This window comes from Lucilia sericata, unplaced genomic scaffold (assembly GCF_015586225.1).
Source record: "Lucilia sericata isolate MDLA Ls3-8-SP2 unplaced genomic scaffold, ASM1558622v1 Contig001240F_arrow, whole genome shotgun sequence".
In the NCBI taxonomy this organism is placed as follows: Eukaryota; Metazoa; Arthropoda; class Insecta; order Diptera; family Calliphoridae; genus Lucilia; species Lucilia sericata.
In genome coordinates, this window is record NW_023995197.1 from 73,703 (window position 1) to 93,613 (window position 19,911).

The window sequence follows — 19,911 nt, forward strand, 5'->3', positions numbered from 1 at the left end:
CGAGTGACTATAGTCTCTATTGTCAAGTAACTATAGTCTCTATAGTCTAGTGTCTATAGTCGATAGACTATAGTCTCTATAGTCGATAGACTATAGTGACGATATTCTCTATAGTCGAGTTACTATAGTCTATATAGTCAAGTGACTATAGTCTCTATAGTCGAACGACTATAGTCTAGTGAATATAGCCTCCATAGTCGAGTCAATCTAGTCTCTATTGTCGAGTGACTACAGTCTCTTTAGTCTCTCGACCTGTATCGTGAGACTATAATTTCTACAGTTGAGACTGTATACAGTCTCTATACACTAGTGATTATATTCTATTTAGTCGAGTGTCCAGAGTCTCTATGTCGACAGACCCTACTCTCTACATTCAAGAAACTATATCGAAAGACTATAGAGGGATCTGTGAAGCTATATACGCTACAAACCTTTGCTCTATATTACCAAACACAAAACTATATAGACAAAAATTTCACAATTATTTCGTATGTATTTCATAACAAGGAAAACACGAAAAAAATTACTGGGTGAGTGAGAAAAATGATCAAATAAAATGAGATCATAAACTTTACAAAGATATATACAACAATTACAATTTGTTTATATTGTTGTGATTTACTTTAAATTGATTTCCTCATACAAAAAAAAATCCTTGTATAACATTTTTCGTTAAATAAACGAAAAACATTGTATATTTGTATGTAATTGAATAAAAAGAAAGAAGAAAATATTAAAGAAAGATATACAAAATAATTTGCAAGTGATTTAATAGTTTTACATCAGATTAATGATGATGATCACCATCACGTTATGATCGTCATCAACAATATGTGCATTGATGATGATAACGACGACGACGACGACTACGTTGATCATCATACTACATAGTGTTCGAAGTCAATGAACTGTTTTTAATTTTAGTTAAATTATTATATTTATAAACGAAAATGTTGATTTAGTAGGATTACATTTTATTTGTTTATTTAGTCTTTTTTTTTTTTTTGGTTAACAAACTATAATCATGATTAATATTAAGGCAGAGAGTCAAAAATAATTATTGACATTTTTTTTTAAATAATGATGATCATCTTTTTTTTAATAGTATTTCAACAGATTTAAACATTCGCAAAGTTTATTTAAACTTACACCCACAGCTGATCCTATCTGATCAACATTTGGGAACCACTGTTTTGTTTATGCTGCACTGTTTTCAAAATTTGTTTTTTTATGCTTTTCCTCGTTCAATATTTTCTTTTTTTTTAATTTTTTGCATCAGCGAAAACAATGCCGCCTTTTCTTTCACTTTTCACAATCGAGTGGGGCTACAAAATAGCAGCAGCAGCAACAACAACAACAACCAACATTGCCACCACTCTCTACCAGTGTCGTCATAATCATCAGCAACAGCGCAACATCATCGAACATTTAATGTTTTGGTTACGGTTACGAAAACAAATTTAAAAAAACAAATCAAGACTCGTGCGAAAAATTTTGCCAGTTCGCAAGTATTGGCCGGGTCTAAAAGCAGCGACAACAAAAACTTATAAACACATTTGTTGTTGTAATGTAAATGTATTTTATATTTATTGGTAGAAAGTATTTTAAATGATTTTCTGCAGACAGGGAACAGGTTTCGATATTTGTTTATTTTGGAAGTTCATGTGTTAAGGTCATAACCACCACCTGTGTAATACGTTGTTGTTGTTGTTTTTGTTTGAGTAAAATTTTTGAACTTGGTTTAAAAAAGTGGCAATTTCTTAATTTTTTCAGTTAAACCATTGTCGTCTCAATTGTTTAAAGTTCAAAAGTTAGTTTTAGAGTTTTGGTTTGTTGTTAGTTGCAAATTGTTTACAGATTGATTGCAACAACTATTTGCACACACGAGTTGTGTTGGTTGTGTTTGTTCAAAAAATGTATGGCTGTCAATGGGTAAAGATTTATGTTTAAGCGCTAAACTCGGTTTGAAATGAAAGTGAAATCACGGAAGCTTTAAGTTAAAATTTTGTTTGGTTATTGAATGGTTATTGTATGGAGATTTTTCGATTGTATTATTTGCATTGTATTTTACTTTACTTAAATATAAGGCAGTTCCGAATGGTAAAATCTTTTTATTTTTTTGGAGAGAAAATGTTAATCTTCCATCTTCCCGTAATTACTTGGGTTTACTACTTATAAAGGAGCAGAGCTTTCTGCACGCTCTTTTACCAGTGCCTCAGGTGGTTATGGAACTCACGACCTTCGGTCTACAAGACTAAAACACAAATCTACCACACATCCAGCCCTATCACCAAACTAGGTTGCATGAGACCAATCCCTTATTGAAACCGAAATTAATGAAATTTTTTACAACAAAAACCCGAAGCTCAAACCAGAACAGTTGGAAACAGTTTCGTTTCGAAGTTTTTCAAAAATGTTCCTGATTTGGCAAATATGCAATAGTTATTTAGTTAGTTAGTTAGTTAGTTAGTTAGTTAGTTAGTTAGTTAGTTAGTTAGTTAGTTAGTTAGTAGTAGTTAGTAGTTAGTTAGTTAGTTAGTTAGTTAGTTAGTTAGTTAGTTAGTTAGTTAGTTAGTTAGTTAGTTAGTTAGTAGTTAGTTAGTAGTTAGTTAGTTAGTTAGTTAGTTAGTTAGTTAGTTAGTTAGTTAGTTAGTAGTTAGTTAGTTAGTTAGTTAGTTAGTTAGTTAGTTAGTTAGTTAGTTAGTTAGTTAGTTAGTTAGTTAGTTAGTTAGTTAGTTTAGTTAGTGTTAGTTAGTTAGTTAGTTAGTTAGTTAGTAGTTAGTAGTTAGTTAGTTAGTTAGTTAGTTAGTTAGTGTTAGTTAGTTTAGTAGTTAGTTAGTTAGTTAGTTAGTTAGTGTTAGTTAGTTAGTTAGTTAGTTAGTAGTTAGTAGTTAGTTAGTTAGTAGTTAGTTAGTTAGTTAGTTAGTTAGTTAGTTAGTTAGTTAGTTAGTAGTAGTTAGTTAGTTAGTTAGTTAGTTAGTTAGTTAGTTAGTTAGTTAGGTAGTTAGTTAGTTAGTTAGTTAGTTAGTTAGTTAGTTAGTTAGTTAGTAGTTAGTTAGTTAGTTAGTTAGTTAGTTAGTAGTTAGTTAGTTAGTTAGTTAGTTAGGTTAGTTAGTTAGTTAGTTAGTTAGTTAGTTAGTTAGTTAGTTAGTTAGTTAGTAGTTAGTTAGTTAGTTAGTAGTTAGTTAGTTAGTTAGTTAGTTAGTTAGTTAGTTAGTTAGTTAGTTAGTTAGTTAGTTAGTTAGTTAGTTAGTTAGTTAGTTAGTTAGTTAGTTAGTTAGTTAGTTAGTTAGTTAGTTAGTTAGTTAGTTAGTTAGTTAGTAGTTAGTTAGTTAGTAGTTAGTTAGTTAGTTAGTTAGTTAGTTAGTTAGTTAGTTAGTTAGTTAGTTAGTTAGTTAGTTAGTTAGTTAGTTAGTTAGTTAGTTAGTTAGTTAGTTAGTTAGTTAGTTAGTTAGTTAGTTAGTTAGTTAGTTAGTAGTTAGTTAGTTAGTTAGTTAGTTAGTTAGTTAGTTAGTTAGTAGTTAGTTAGTTAGTTAGTTAGTTAGTTAGTTAGTTAGTTAGTTAGTTAGTTAGTTAGTTAGTTAGTTAGTTAGTTAGTTAGTTAGTTAGTTAGTTAGTTAGTTAGTTAGTTAGTGTTAGTTAGTTAGTTAGTTAGTTAGTTAGTTAGTTAGTTAGTTAGTTAGTTAGTTAGTTAGTTAGTTAGTTAGTTAGTTAGTAGTTAGTTAGTTAGTTAGTAGTAGTTAGTTAGTTATTTAGTAGTTAGTTAGTAGTTAGTTAGTTAGTTAGTTAGTTAGTTAGTTCGTAGTTAGTAGTTAGTTAGTTAGGTTAGTTAGTTAGTTAGTTAGTTAGTTAGTTAGTTAGTTAGTTAGTTAGTTAGTAGTTAGTAGTTAGTTAGTCGTAGTTATTTAGTAGTTAGTTAGTTAGTTAGTAGTTAGGTTTGGTGGTCGCTTGGTTGATCGGTTGGTTGTATGGTTGGATTGGTCGGTTGGTTTGGTTCCTTGGTCGGTCGGCTGGTTGATTTGTTGACTTTACAGACTCCACAACTGGAAATTTAGACTAATTCGAATACATACTGCAACTTTTACACATGGAAACATCGACGAGTGAAGTTACAAATCATATTCGCCAGTTGAAAACATAAATATACTGCAATTAAGTATGGAATAATTTACAATAAGCTTAGTAAAGAAAGTGTATTACAGAATAAGCACCGTCTTAATTTGTTGACAAAAACAAAACCGTTACAAAATCGTAGTTATCTTGTTTTTAAATTCATTTCTTTTAAACTTTTCTCTTTTAGTCATAATTTTCCATTGCAATCTGTTATATACAATTTTTTGTTATTTATTTAAAACCTCTAAAGTTCAAACTTATTTAATTCAATTAGCAACTGTAAAGTCAAGCGTTTTTTTTTTCAATTTCTTTTTTTAAGCAAAATCATGACATTTTTTAAATGAAGTAATTATTTGTATGTTTAATTTGTCCATTATTATTGTAATTTGTTTATTTTTCTGTTTCTAAATTATGCAAAAAAAAACGTATGAATTTTCTCCATTTGAAAGTGAAATTAGTTTTAAATTTATTGCATATTTGCATTATAATGTTAATTAAGATTCTGGGTTGAATGAATTTTTAAGAAATGCATATTTACGTAAATATAAAAATGAAGAAAACTTTTCATTAACATTTTGATTAAATGTGTAAGTTACAGACTATTTATAATGGAGGTGAATGGTTCAAAATAATTAAGGCAATTAAAATTTGAAAAAAAAGATTTATATGTTTATATAGGAGATATTAGAGAATAAATCAAATATTAAGGAAGATAATGTTGTTAAAGAAATTCTAGAAATTTTAAGAAAGTTAAAGATATTGGTAAAATTTTAACTAAAACCCCCTTTATTAAATTCAATTAAGAATCTCTGCTTTTATTAAAAAAATTTCAAATTTGTTTTGAAGAAATTTATAAAAACAAAATATATTTTTCTCCTGTAAACGAAATGACTTGTTTAAAAAGTCTCAATATTTTTAGAAGAACTTCTCGCTACAGCAAGGATTATGATCGTAACATGTCTTTTAATCAAGATTTTGTTAAAGAATTAAATACCGTCATGAGACAGGGCCAGCGAAGAAGAAGTCCCATGTAGGCCCATTTACAAATATCAAATTTAAATACAAAATTTTCAAAATCATTATTTTCTCTCATTTCAGACGCTATGAAGAAGATCCCGAAAATGCCTGGCATTGTGGTTCCTGGTTTGAATATCTCTTAATTGTCATCTTGTCCACCATACTGTTGGTGGGCGTATTGGTGTTGACTTTATTTTGGGTTATATTCTATAGGGGTGGCTTTGCTTGGTCGGAAAATCCTGAATTGCAATTTAATTTACATCCTGTTTTAATGGTTGCTGGTTTCATAACATTCTCTGGATTTTGTAAGTTATAATTAACTAATATAATAACTGAATAGACAATTGTTATTTATTTATAATTATTCTCAAATTTCAGCCATTCTTTTGTATCGTCTGTGTCGTTGTTTGAAACACATTTATGTTAAACTGGTTCACATGCTGTTCCATGCCTGTGCCATACCATGTATTGCTTTGGGATTTTTGTCTGTGTTCGATTCGCACAATCTATCAGAGCCTCCCAAGCCCAACTTCTATAGTTTGCACACATGGTTGGGTTTCGTGACAATGGGCATGTTCGTAATGCAATTTGTCATCGGTTTCTTCAGGTTGGTTTATTTATTTTAATCTAGTTGAAAAACGAACGATTGTTAAATCATTTTTTGACTTGATCTTTATTGATGATTATGATGTTGAAGATGTTGTCATTCTATTGTTGTTTTTATTTTGTGTAATATTGAATTTTTTCGCTTAATTTTTTTTTTGGATTTTATTATAGCTTTTTGATTTTATTATGCTGTGAGAATCGCACTTACAATTGTCGTGCCACCATGGTACCCATACATGCCAGTTTTGGTTTGGCCAATTTTATGATGGCAATTGCCACCTGTGTTACTGGTCTGGTAGAAAAGGAACGTCAACTGGTGAGCGGTGAAAATGGTGAAAATGCACTAAGGTATGTGATCCAAGTCAAACTGAATATTATTTTCAATCGGCATATTTGTATACGAGAATCATGGATCTATAACTTAAACTGAACTGAACTAGAACTGAACTAGAACTGAACTAGAACTGAACTGGAACTGAACTAGAACTGAACTAGAACTGAACTAGAACTGAACTAGAACTGAACTAGAACTGAACTAGAACTGAACTAGAACTGAACTAGAACTGAACTAGAACTGAACTAGAACTGAACTAGAACTGAACTAGAACTGAACTAGAACTGAACTAGAACTGAACTAGAACTGAACTAGAACTGAACTAGAACTGAACTAGAACTGAACTAGAACTGAACTAGAACTGAACTAGAACTGAACTAGAACTGAACTAGAACTGAACTAGAACTGAACTAGAACTGAACTAGAACTGAACTAGAACTGAACTAGAACTGAACTAGAACTGAACTAGAACTGAACTAGAACTGAACTAGAACTGAACTAGAACTGAACTACAACTGAACTAGAACTGAACTAGAACTGAACTAGAACTGAACTAGAACTGAACTAGAACTGAACTAGAACTGAACTAGAACTGAACTAGAACTGAACTGAACTAGAACTGAACTAGAACTGAACTAGAACTGAACTAGAACTGAACTGAACTAGAACTGAACTAGAACTGAACTGAACTGAACTGAACTGAACTGAACTGAACTGAACTAGAACTGAACTGAACTAGAACTGAACTAGAACTGAACTAGAACTGAACTAGAACTGAACTAGAACTGAACTAGAACTGAACTAGAACTGAACTAGAACTGAACTAGAACTGAACTAGAACTGAACTAGAACTGAACTAGAACTGAACTAGAACTGAACTAGAACTGAACTAGAACTGAACTAGAACTGAACTAGAACTGAACTAGAACTGAACTAGAACTGTAGAACTGAACTAGAACTGAACTAGAACTGAACTAGAACTGAACTGAGAACTAGAACTGAACTAGAACTGAACTAGAACTGAACTAGAACTGAACTAGAACTGAACTAGAACTGAACTAGAACTGAACTAGAACTGAACTAGAACTGAACTAGAACTGAACTAGAACTGAACTAGAACTGAACTAGAACTGAACTAGAACTGAACTAGAACTGAACTAGAACTGAACTAGAACTGAACTAGAACTGAACTAGAACTGAACTAGAACTGAACTAGAACGGAACTAGAACTGAACTAGAACTGAACTAGAACTGAACTAGAAAACTGAAACTAGAACGAACTAGAACTGAAAATAGAACTGAAACTAGAACTGAACTAGAACTGAACTAGAACTGAATCTAGACTGAACTAGAACTGAACTAGAACTGAACTAGAACTGAACTAGAACTAGAACTGAACTGAAACGAGACTGAACTAGAACTGAACTTAGATCTGAAAACTAGAACTGAACTATCTGAACGAAACTGAACTAGAACTGAACTAGAACTGGAACTAGGAACTGAACTAGAACTGGAACTAGAACTGAACTAGAAACTGAACTAGACTGAATAGAACTGAACTAGAAAACCTGAACTAGAACTGAACTAGAACTGAACTTAGAACGGAACTAGAACTGAACTAGAACTAGAACTGAAACTAGAACTGAACTAGAACTGAACTAGAACTGAACTAGAACTGAACTTGAAGTAGAACTGAATTAGGAATACACAAAAACCAAACTTTGTTATTTAAATCTCTTCTCATTGTTTTCAGTACTCGAAATTCCGAAATCGAACATTATATTATGAATTCTCTGGGCATTGTTTTGGTGGCCTTAGGCATTATAGTTTCCGTAGCTGTTAGACGATCAAATGCTCCAGCCACTGCCAAAGTCTATGTAACTGAACGAATTTAAGTTCATCGACCGCAACAACAAAAAAGACATGATTATCAACAACTTCAAGGACTAACTCCTATGAACCAACAACCAATTATACTTCTAATACCACCATCACCACCCCATTCTTTGATTTGAATCAGAATCAAAAGAATGTTTTTTGTTGATTAAAAATTTAAAAAAGAAAATATTTTGTTATTGTATGATTTTATTTAAATGTGTTTTTTACATAATAATAAAAAGAAAATATAATGTAATTTTGTTTTTTATTATTTCCAAACTAAATAAATAAAATATTACAAGAAAATAAGTTAAAACGCATATCTAAACAATTAAAAAAAAATAATAATCAAAAAAATTATGCCAAAAAATTTAAAAGAAAATTGGAAAATTTTTACATAAATTATAATCAAAATATTATATAACTAGTAAATAATAAATATACATGAATATAAAGTTTATATATAGAATATTATGTTATCTTTTCTCTATTTGGTTTTAAAATGTTTTTTTTTAAATTTCTATTAAATAGATTTGTCTTAAGTAGTTTGTATCTAGATGTGTTATTTAACTAGAATCTCTTTAATCTCATATTTTTTTGTATACATAGCAAAAAAAAAAAACACTTTTCCCAAAAAATTTAAATCAAAAAAACCAAAATAAAAACAAAACCAGTTCAAAAATTATTATAATAATATTATAACAAAAAATTGCCACAAATTATTACTAATATTTAAGAAATAATTGTAGTTGATTTTTATGATTTTATTATGTGTTTTCATTTTTATTAATTTTTGTAAAACAATCTACAACAACAAAATATTTGCTAAGACATTATTAAAACAAAATCATAAATAATTATTATACAATTATTAATAATAAACAATTATTTATTTTAAATGGAACTTTTGTAAGATAATTTTAATAAATGGAACAATTTTAAAAGAAAATATATTTTTCTGGTAAGTAGTTGTACAGACAGACTATAGATTACACTATAAACTAGACTAAAGACTAGGCTAAATACTAGAATAACGACTAGACTATAGACTAGACTATAGACTATAGACTAGACTATAGACTATACTATAGACTATAGACTAGACTATCGACTAGATTATAGACTAGACTATAGACTAGACTATAGACTAGACTATAGACTAGAATATAGGCTAGACTATAGACTAGACTATAGACTAGACTATAGACTAGACTATAGACTAGACTACAGACTAGACTATAGACTAGACTATAGACTAGACTATAGACTAGACTATAGACTAGACTATAGACTAGACTAGACTAGACTATAGACTAGACTATAGACTAGATTATAGACTAGATTATAGACTAGGCTATAGACTAGACTATAGGCTAGACTATAGACTAGACTATAGACTAGACTATAGACTAGATTATAGGCTAGACTATAGGCTAGACTATAGACTAGACTATAGACTAGATTATAGGCTAGACTATAGGCTAGACTATAGACTAGACTATAGACTAGACTATAGACTAGACTATAGACTAGACTATAGACTAGATTATAGACTAGATTATAGACTAGACTATAGACTAGACTATAGACTAGACTATAGACTAGGCTATAGACTAGACTATAGACTAGACTATAGACTAGACTATAGACTAGACTATAGACTAGACTATAGACTAGACTATAGACTAGATTATAGGCTAGACTATAGGCTAGATTATAGGCTAGACTATAGGCTAGACTATAGACTAGACTATAGACTAGACTATAGACTAGACTATAGACTAGACTATAGACTAGATTATAGACTAGACTATAGACTAGACTATAGACTAGACTATAGACTAGACTATAGACTAGACTATAGACTAGACTATAGACTAGACTATAGACTAGACTATAGACTAGACTATAGACTAGACTATAGACTAGACTATAGACTAGACTATAGACTAGACTATAGACTAGACTATAGACTAGACTATAGACTAGACTATAGGCTAGACTATAGGCTAGACTATAGACTAGACTATAGTCTAGTCTATAGTCTAGTCTATAGTCTAGTCTATAGTCTAGTCTATAGTCTAGTCTATAGTCTAGTCTATAGCCTAGTCTATAATCTAGTCTATAATCTAGTCTATAATCTAGTCTATAGTCTAGTCTATAGTCTAGTCTATAGTCTAGTCTATAGTCTAGTCTATAGTCTAGTCTATAGTCTAGTCTATAGTCTAGTCTATAGTCTAGTCTGTAGTCTAGTCTATAGTCTAGTCTATAGTCTAGTCTATAGACTATAGACTAGACTATAGACTAGACTATAGACTAGTCAATTTCATGTTTCTAGGTTAAATATTATAGAAAATTCAAAAAGTATCTTATGTAGAACGAAAAAGTATCAAAAAGTCGCCTTTTATAGGTTCTCACCTAATCCGGGCCCTACATGCTAAATTTCATGTTTCTAGGTTCAATATTATAAAAAACTCATGTGTTCTCACCTAATCCGGGCTCTACATACTTAATTTCATGTTCCTAGGTTCAAAAAAATTCAAAAAATACCTTTTGTAGAACGAAAAAGTACCAAAAAATCCCCATTTATGTGTTCGCACCTAAGCTGGGCGCTACATGCTTAATTTTATGTTTCTAGGTTCAATATTATAGAAATTTCAAAAAGTACGTTTTGAAGAACGAAAAAGTACCAAAAAATCCACTTTTCGTTCGTAACGTGACGTCATGCTCAGCTTTGTTTTTTTATAAACAAGTACAATAAAAAAATTTACCGTATGATTATGTGTTTTGTTGTTGTTGTTTACAGTTTATGTCTGAGCATGAATAAAAAATCTAAATTTTTGATGAAATTTTCAGAGGTAGTCTCGAAATTTTTCCTCATATCTCGTGTATTTATAGACCGATTTTGCTGATTTTAAAAAGCGTTCTTCCCGATCGTATGTCTGAAGAATTATGGAAGATTCGGATCTCGCAGATAGCTGGGGTCTGCTACAAAACTGATTTAAACATACACACAGTCATAAAGACAGACAGACGGACATGGCTAAATCGACTCCGCAATCTATATGAATCTAGAATATATATACACACTTTATAGGGTCGGAAAATTATATTATAGAAATTTCAAACGGAATGACAAACTTATACCTTCTCACGAAGGTGGAAGATATAAAAAGCTAATAAATCTGCGATGGCTACAACATTTGTATTCACATACAATTTTTACGAACTGGTGAAATACATATTTGAAATTAATTTCCGTTATACAGTAATTTTTATCTGAATCAAACTATTTATTGAAGACATCATCCCTGTACATTTTTTATGGCGCCATCTAATGACGAAATCAATATTTTCTCTTTATATGAGTTATTCTGTAGTTTTGGTATTGTTGCTGCCATCTAGTGTACAGTAGTTGAACCAATCGAGAACAGATTGATTCGTATACTTTGTATTTTAGGGTCTAGGGCAAGGCTATCGAAAAAGGCAGTAATTTTACAATAACAGTAAATAATGTATAACAGAAATTTATAATAAAGAATATAATTTCCTTTAATTAATGCCTACCATTGGTCCATAAAAAATTACTTTAATCCGAATTGAAAAATATCCCTTTTATGGTACAACCTTGTGGGGAACGTAACATAAGCAATTGCGGAATTGGTTATTAATAGGTAAGGGGTAGTTTATAACGGTTAAATATAGCAAAAATATTCGTAGACAATAGTAGGCTCTAAGATATAAAGTATTTATATAGAATAAAATCAAAAAACTTTGACAGCTAAAAACAAAGTAACGTTTTAGAAGAGGAAGCAAAGTCCTCCAGGAATATATCTCATAAAAAAAAATAAATTTAAAAAACCACTCACCTTATTTAACACTTCTTTTCCACTCTCCAACCAACCAACTAAGCAATGAACTTAACGCACTACCCTACCCACACACCAACACACAATTCTTAACAAACGAATGTGCAACCTAAAGCAACATGCATTTTATCATTTTCCAAACACTATTTTTACTAATTTACAAGTTACTTTTTAACAATATTTTTACACACAACGATTAACAAACATTTAAATTTAATATTTATGCCAAAATATTAACAATTTATTAACTTTTAACCGGATTTATTAAACAATTAAACGACCACTAATCACCAAACAACCGAACACTTGCGAAATTTCTAGAAAACTAAAAAAGAAAAATGCAAGTAATGTTCTCTACTGCTATTGTTGTTGTTTCTGCTGCAGCTGTCATTATTTGATTTGTACTAAATTGTATGCGTAAATGGATTAAGAGCAAGATGTTAAGGAGATTTATTAGTGAATGTCAAATCGGTAATATTAAGTTATAATGATAATAAAGGAATTATGACAGGGTTGGGACTTTGTTAATTTGAAATAAAGTGAAAATGATAAAATTACATAATTAATATTGATGAAAAATCAAGTTGTAAGAACTTTCTTCATAAACAAATAAAACACCAATACAGCGCAGGAAATGTTAATTCTTATTCGCTGAAAGTGTTTACTAAATTGACATTTTTTATATGATCTAAATCAGGCATGGAAAATTCAATACTTCAGTAATTTCTTTATGACAAAAAATACCGCAGTATCCCCATAGTGTATAGTCTAGTCTATTGTCTAGTCTATAGTCTAGTCTATAGTCTAGTCTATAGTCTAGTCTATAGTCTAGTCTATAGTCTAGTCTATAGTCTAGTCTATAGTCTAGTCTATAGTCTAGTCTATAGTCTAGTCTATAGTCTAGTCTATAGTCTAGTCTATAGTCTAGTCTATAGTCTAGTCTATAGACTAGTCTATAGTCTAGTCTATAGTCTAGTCTATAGTCTAGTCTATAGTCTAGTCTATAGTCTAGTCTATAGTCTAGTCTATAGTCTAGTCTATAGTCTAGTCTATAGTCTAGTCTATAGTCTAGTCTATAGTCTAGTCTATAGTCTAGTCTATAGTCTAGTCTATAGTCTAGTCTATAGTCTAGTCTATAGTCTAGTCTATAGTCTAGTCTATAGTCTAGTCTATAGTCTAGTCTATAGTCTAGTCTATAGTCCAGTCTATAGTCTAGTCTATAGTCCAGTCTATAGTCTAGTCTATAGTCTAGTCTATAGTCTAGTCTATAGTCTAGTCTATAGTCTAGTCTACAGTCTAGTCTATAGTCTAGTTTATGTCTAGTCTATAGTCTAGTCTATAGTCTAGTCTATGTCTAGTCTATAGACTAGTCTATAGTCTAGTCTATAGTCTAGTCTATAGTCTAGTCTATAGTCTAGTCTAGTCTAGTCTATAGTCTAGTCTATAGTCTAGTCTATAGTCTAGTCTATAGTCTAGTCTATAGTCTAGTCTATAGTCTAGTCTATAGTCTAGTCTATAGTCTAGTCTATAGTCTAGTCTATAGTCTAGTCTATAGTCTAGTCTATAGTCTAGTCTATAGTCTAGTCTATAGTCTAGTCTATAGTCTAGTCTATAGTCTAGTCTATAGTCTAGTCTATAGTCTAGTCTATAGTCTAGTCTATAGTCTAGTCTATAGTCTAGTCTATAGTCTAGTCTATAGTCTAGTCTATAGTCTAGTCTATAGTCTAGTCTAAGTCTAGTCTATAGTCTAGTCTATAGTCTAGTCTATAGTCTAGTCTATAGTCTAGTCTATGTCTAGTCTATAGTCTAGTCTATAGTCTAGTCTATAGTCTAGTCTAAGTCTAGTCTATAGTCTGTCTATAGTCTAGTCTATAGTCTAGTCTATAGTCTAGTCTATAGTCTAGTCTATAGTCTAGTCTAGTCTATAGTCTAGTCTATAGTCTAGTCTATAGTCTAGTCTATAGTCTAGTCTATAGTCTAGTCTATAGTCTAGTCTATAGTCTAGTCTATAGTCTAGTCTATAGTCTAGTCTATAGTCTAGTCTATAGTCTAGTCTATAGTCTAGTCTATAGTCTAGTCTATAGTCTAGTCTATAGTCTAGTCTATAGTCTAGTCTATAGTCTAGTCTATAGTCTAGTCTATAGTCTAGTCTATAGTCTAGTCTATAGTCTAGTCTATAGTCTAGTCTATAGTCTAGTCTATAGTCTAGCCTATAGTCTAGTCTATAGTCTAGTCTATAGTCTAGTCTATAGTCTAGTCTATAGTCTAGTCTATAGTCTAGTCTATAGTCTGGTCTATAGTCTAGTCTATAGTCTATAGTCTAGTCTATAGTCTAGTCTATAGTCTATAGTCTAGTCTATAGTCTAGTCTATAGTCTAGTCTATAGTCTATAGTCTAGTCTATAGTCTAGTCTATAGTCTAGTCTATAGTCTAGTCTATAGTCTAGTCTTAGTCTATAGTCTAGTCTATAGTCTAGTCTATAGTCTAGTCTATAGTCTAGTCTATAGTCTAGTCTATAGTCTAGTCTATAGTCTAGTCTATAGTCTAGGTCTATAGTCTAGTCTATAGTTAGTCTATAGTCTAGTCTATAGTCTAGTCTATAGTCTAGTCTATAGTCTATAGTCTAGTCTATAGTCTAGTCTATAGTCTATAGTCTATAGTCTAGTCTATAGTCTAGTCTATAGTCTAGTCTAGTCTAGTCTATAGTCTAGTCTATAGTCTAGTCTATAGTCTAGTCTATAGTCTGTCTATAGTCTAGTCTATAGTCTAGTCTATAGTCTAGGTCTATAGTCTAGTCTATAGTCTAGTCTATAGTCTAGTCTATAGTCTAGTCTATAGTCTAGTCTATAGTCTAGTCTATAGTCTAGTCTATAGTCTAGTCTATAGTCTAGTCTATAGTCTAGTCTATAGTCTAGTCTATAGTCTAGTCTATAGTCTAGTCTATAGTCTAGTCTATAGTCTAGTCTATAGTCTAGTCTATAGTAGTCTAGTCTAGTCTAGTCTATAGACTGTAGTCTAGTCTATAGTCTAGTCTATAGTCTAGTCTATGGTCTAGTCTATAGTCTAGTCTATAGTCTAGTCTATAGTCTAGTCTATAGTCTAGTCTATAGTCTAGTCTATAGTCTAGTCTATAGTCTAGTCTATAGTCTAGTCTATAGTCTAGTCTATAGTCTAGTCTATAGTCTAGTCTATAGTCTAGTCTATAGTCTAGTCTATAGTCTAGTCTATAGTCTAGTCTATAGTCTAGTCTATAGTCTAGTCTATAGTCTAGTCTTACGTAAAGAAGGTCGACTTTTTTTCGACTCGTCGACTTGTTTCGATAGTTTGTCGACTTTTCGACTTCGTTAGGACAAAAAAGTCGACATCGACTTTTTGCAATAAAAGATCGAGTTTGACCATAACTAAAAACTCTCCTAATCTATTTACGCACTCTAAAATATTCTACCCCACCACCCAACACAATCAAATTACAACAAACACCTGCATACAATTTAGTACAAATCAAATGACAGTAGCAGTAACAACAACAACAATAGCAACAGAATCATTACTTGCATTTTTCTCTTTTAGTTTTCTAGAAATTTTGCAAGTGTTCGGTTGTTTGGTGATTAGTGGTCGTTTAGTTAATTAATAAATCGGGTTAAAAGTTAATAAATTGTTAATATTTTTGCATAAATATAAAATTTAAATGTTTGTTAATCGTTGTGTGTAAAAATATTGTTAAAAAATAACTTGTAAATTAGAGAAAATAGCGTGGGCACATTGTTTGGAAAAATATGAAATGTTGTGCCGGTCCATGTGTTGCTTTAGTTTGGCCACTTGTTGTTAATAAATATGTTAGTATGAATGTGCGTGGAATGTGTGTTAAGTGCAACAATTGGTATAGGGGGAAGTGATAAAGTTTTGTGTGAAGCAAAGAAGAGGAAAAAAGGTTTTATAAGTGTATGAGTAAAGGAAATGAATGAATGAAATGTAGCGAAGGAAATAAAATGTTGATCTTTTAAAGAAAAAAAACTAAAATAATGAGAAAATAAATAATAAAAGCGAATAAAAAATCTGTAAATAAGAAAAGAAAAAATATAAAGAAAAATGTTGTGAAAAAATAAAATAACTGAAGTTGTTTGCAGAAAGGAAACAAGAAAAAAAGGTAGTTTTAAATAAGGTGAGTGCTAAACCCTGTGTGCTTCGCAACCCTAGAAACAAAATAAAAACCCCTTTACCCTTTATCATCACTGATGGTGTGGAGGGTATACATATAAGTTTGTCATTCCATATGTAACACCAAGAGATAAACATAAATCTAAGACCCAATTATTTACATACTGTATTTTTTTTTTTTTTTTGATCGATCGGTCTATACTAGGTCTTAATCCGCCAATTTATTAAGAAATAAGCAAATTTTTATACAAAATCAAAAACAAAACTATATATTTTGAAATTCATTATATAATATCAAAAACTTTGATCGGTAGTAACAATTGGTGTATAGGGTGAGGTCCTCAAACGTCTTCTATGGTCTGAAGCACAGCTATCAAAGAACCGGCAGTTTTAAAAAACTGTAATAAGGGCATTAATTAGAGTAGAACTATAAAATATTTACAAATAATACTCACCCATAAATATAAACTCAAGTTTAGATTGAAAAATAATCCCTGTATATTAGCACATCTCTGGGAACGTAACATTATCATTTGTAGCATTTTCTGACATTCCAATGTTAACTTACACCAAGTAAAGGATTCGTAAACATTAATGGACACGTTAAGGCTCTAGATATATAAAAAAGTGTATATAAAGAAGTTTCTGAATCTCCCTTAAACTCACCTCTTCTTTTATCAATTCACCACTGTAGCAGTATAAAAATAATTGCATAGCCACTGCTATCAAAAATACAAAATTGTAGCTGATAGTAATCAAGGAATTATCTTTACCCATAAAACGAAAAACCAAAAAGCAAATTTGTGTACAACTAACTATAGACTTGACGAAAATAATTTCACCAAATATTGCATCCAACTCTTGAGCCATGTCCAAGATAGAAGAATGAAACTTTATATTCTCTATAATAATAACACTCGTTATAGTTTGTACATCTTGTTGGGCCGCCCTTTTAAAACGTTCCTTTAAGATGCCAAAACGCACGATTATATTGGACGCCAGCCATATGAATAGTGTATCAATGGCCACCGAAGCATTAAATAGAAAATTTACAATTATATAATCCCACAGAAAAGCTATAATGTAGCCCCACGGTGTAGAGATGTTCCACAAGTAGCTGTGAGATATAGGAAAATATTGGATTTTTGTTATCATCTAGATAAGTTTTAACATACGTGGCTTGATGTGGTAATTCCATATCTCCCTCTACTCCTTGCAAAAGTCTTATAAGTTTTGTTATCAGAGGACTTAATAAACTAATGAGACCAGCAGCTCCCACTGCTAAATAATACCATTTACTAATCATAGCGGTTTTAGTGCCTATTTTCTCTATTATGCGAAATTCTTCGGCATTTACTGCAATAAAGGTAAATTAAATTTTCGGAATTTCGAAAAGGTACAATATCAGTAAATATTATTGCGGTTGATTTTTATTTAACTGTTTGGACTTATCACTCAAGTTCCAAGGATTTTGTTATTGTTATATTTTGAATTGTTATACCCTACACCATTTTAGTGGGGAGGGTATATTGGGTTTGTGCTGATGTTTGTAACGCACAATAATATTGGTCCTACACCCACCGTAAAGTATACCAATCGGCTCAGAGTTGATTATTGTAGCTATGTCCGTCCGTCTGTCCTCTTAAACCGCAGGTCACAATTTTGAAGATAATTCAATCAAATTAGACACACGATCTTCCATTATCCCAGGAACGAAGCCTATTGAAATTGGTTAAGATCAGTCCATTATTTCAACTAGCTCCCGTTTGTAATGATCGGTCCTCACTTGGTCCTGGTCCTCATATAAAGACGCCTTAGTTAGTTAGTTAGTTAGTTAGTAGTAGTTAGTTAGTTAGTTAGTTAGTTAGTTAGTTAGTTAGTTAGTTAGTAGTTAGTTAGTTAGTTAGTTAGTTAGGTAGTTAGTAGTTAGTTAGTTAGTTAGTTAGTTAGTTAGTTAGTTAGTTAGTTAGTTAGTTAGTTAGTTAGTTAGTTAGTTAGTTAGTTAGTTAGTTAGTTAGTTAGTTAGTTAGTTAGTTAGTTAGTTAGTTAGTTAGTAGTAGTTAGTTAGTTAGTTAGTTAGTTAGTTAGTTAGTTAGTTAGTTAGTTAGTAGTTAGTTAGTTAGTTAGTTAGTTAGTTAGTTAGTTAGTTAGTTAGTTAGTTAGTTAGTTAGTTAGTTAGTTAGTTAGTTAGTTAGTTAGTTAGTTAGTTAGTTAGTTCGTAGTTAGTTAGTTAGTTAGTTAGTTAGTAGTTAGTTAGTTAGTTAGTTAGTTAGTTAGTTAGTTAGTTAGTTAGTTAGTTAGTAGTTAGTTAGTTAGTTAGTTAGTTAGTTAGTTAGTTAGTTAGTTAGTTAGTTAGTTAGTTAGTTAGTTAGTTAGTTAGTTAGTTAGTTAGTTAGTTAGTTAGTTAGTTAGTTAGTTAGTTAGTTAGTTAGTTAGTTAGTTAGTTAGTTAGTTAGTTAGTTAGTTAGTTAGTTAGTTAGTTAGTTAGTTAGTTAGTTAGTTAGTTAGTTAGTTAGTTAGTTAGTTAGTTAGTTAGTTAGTTAGTTAGTTAGTTAGTTAGTTAGTTAGTAGTTAGTTAGTTAGTTAGTTAGTTAGTAGTTAGTTAGTTAGTTAGTTAGTTAGTTAGTTAGTTAGTTAGTTAGTTAGTTAGTTAGTTAGTTAGTTAGTTAGTTAGTTAGTTAGTAGTTAGTTAGTTAGTTAGTTAGTAGTTAGTAGTTAGTTAGTTAGTTAGTTAGTTAGTTAGTTAGTTAGTTAGTAGTTAGTTAGTTAGTTAGTTAGTTAGTTAGTTAGTTAGTTAGTTAGTTAGTTAGTTAGTTAGTTAGTATAGTTAGTTAGTGAGTTAGTTAGTTAGTTAGTTAGTAGTTAGTTAGTTAGTAGTACTTAGTAGTAGTTAGTTAGTTAGTTAGTTAGTTAGTTAGTTAGTTAGTAGTTAGTTAGTTAGTTAGTTAGTTAGTAGTTAGTTAGTTAGTTAGTTAGTTAGTTAGTTAGTTAGTTAGTTAGTAGTTAGTTAGTTCGTTAGTTAGTTAGTTAGTTAGTTAGTTAGTTAGTTAGTTAGTTAGTTAGTTAGTTAGTTAGTTAGTTAGTTAGTTAGTTAGTTAGTTAGTTAGTTAGTTAGTTAGTTAGTAGTTAGTTAGTTAGTAGTTAGTTAGTTAGTTAGTTAGTAGTTAGTTAGTTAGTTAGTTAGTTAGTTAGTTAGTTAGTTAGTTAGTTAATTTGATAACAAAAAAATACCCTTCTCGCGAAGATTTACGGTCCAAGAACCTTGATCTATTTAGAAAATTGCGATTTTACTTTTTTTAAAACAGTCAAAAACCGAAATAATACATCTTTCGATCAAAGTGAAATTCTGTATTAGAAGAGATATAAATTCAAGATCCTTGTCTCACCATTTTCATTCCACTGCCAAATGTCCTTGATTAATTTACAAATCCTCTGACGTTTTATCCAAAATACGGCAATTTTCCATAAAACTATAATCAATTGATTTAGAACCGATATTGTAGTATATTCATTCATATTATCCAAATTCTTAACACTAAAATCAATACAAGCCAAGACGAAGATGAAGGTCAATACATAGTAGCCACAGCAGATAATGGGATTTTTAATAATGCGCTCCTTCTTATCCGCCAAAGGATCAATACCAACAACAGCAAATGTTTTCTTTGGTATATTGAAAAACTTTTTCTGTTTTAACTTTATGTCCTGGGACATTGTTAAGGGTGTACTTGTAAGAAAAAACAATTGAAATTTTGTTTTGTTTTGGAGTATTTATAGGGGATTTATTGGTGGTTAAAAGTTTGGTGTTAAAAAGTTATTTTAAATGTGATTTAATAACTCAATCAAAGTTAATGAATTAATAATTAGGTTGAATAAAACTTTTTTTGAAAAAGTTTAGAACATTTGTGAGTCTTACAGTTTTTATTTAACACGAAG

The 19,911-nt window shown here is 30.6% G+C and overlaps 2 protein-coding genes across 11 annotated transcripts in view; one reads left to right on the forward strand and one right to left on the reverse strand.

Moving 5' to 3' along the window:
- The window catches only part of LOC119610585 (probable ascorbate-specific transmembrane electron transporter 2), a 49,139-nt gene extending 40,518 nt beyond the window's left edge, over window positions 1-8,621 (forward strand). For 7 of the 10 annotated variants that reach the window (XM_037965869.1, XM_037965874.1, XM_037965871.1 and 4 more), the window contains exons 3-6: window positions 5,212-5,435; window positions 5,509-5,737; window positions 5,908-6,084; window positions 7,824-8,248. In XM_037965869.1, coding sequence (XP_037821797.1) covers window positions 5,212-5,435; window positions 5,509-5,737; window positions 5,908-6,084; window positions 7,824-7,965 — 772 coding nt within the window. In that variant the 3' untranslated portion in view covers window positions 7,966-8,248. Of the gene's footprint in view, window positions 1-4,985; window positions 5,144-5,211; window positions 5,436-5,508; window positions 5,738-5,907; window positions 6,085-7,823 lie in introns of those variants that run through there. The other 3 variants (XM_037965878.1, XM_037965877.1, XM_037965868.1) reach the window with 2 other exon arrangements.
- A 7,695-nt stretch (window positions 8,622-16,316) lies between these two features.
- LOC119610586 (odorant receptor 45a-like) lies at window positions 16,317-19,689 on the reverse strand. The gene is made up of 5 exons (XM_037965879.1): window positions 19,362-19,689; window positions 17,151-17,331; window positions 16,642-17,092; window positions 16,431-16,586; window positions 16,317-16,373 (listed from the first exon to the last, which is right to left on the reverse strand). Exons 1-5 carry the CDS (start codon window positions 19,687-19,689, stop codon window positions 16,317-16,319), a joined length of 1,173 nt encoding a protein of 390 aa, XP_037821807.1.
- Between the last annotated feature and the right edge of the window lie 222 nt (window positions 19,690-19,911).

Coding starts and splice junctions, on each gene's coding strand:
- LOC119610586 (XM_037965879.1), bottom strand. CDS start 19,689: ATGTCCCAGGACATAAAGTTAAAACAGAAAAAGTTTTTCAATATACCA. Junction 16,587..16,641: donor GTGAATTGATAAAAGAAGAG/GTGAGTTTAAGG, acceptor TTATATATCTAG/AGCCTTAACGTGTCCATTAA. Junction 16,374..16,430: donor ACTTGAGTTTATATTTATGG/GTGAGTATTATT, acceptor CCCTTATTACAG/TTTTTTAAAACTGCCGGTTC.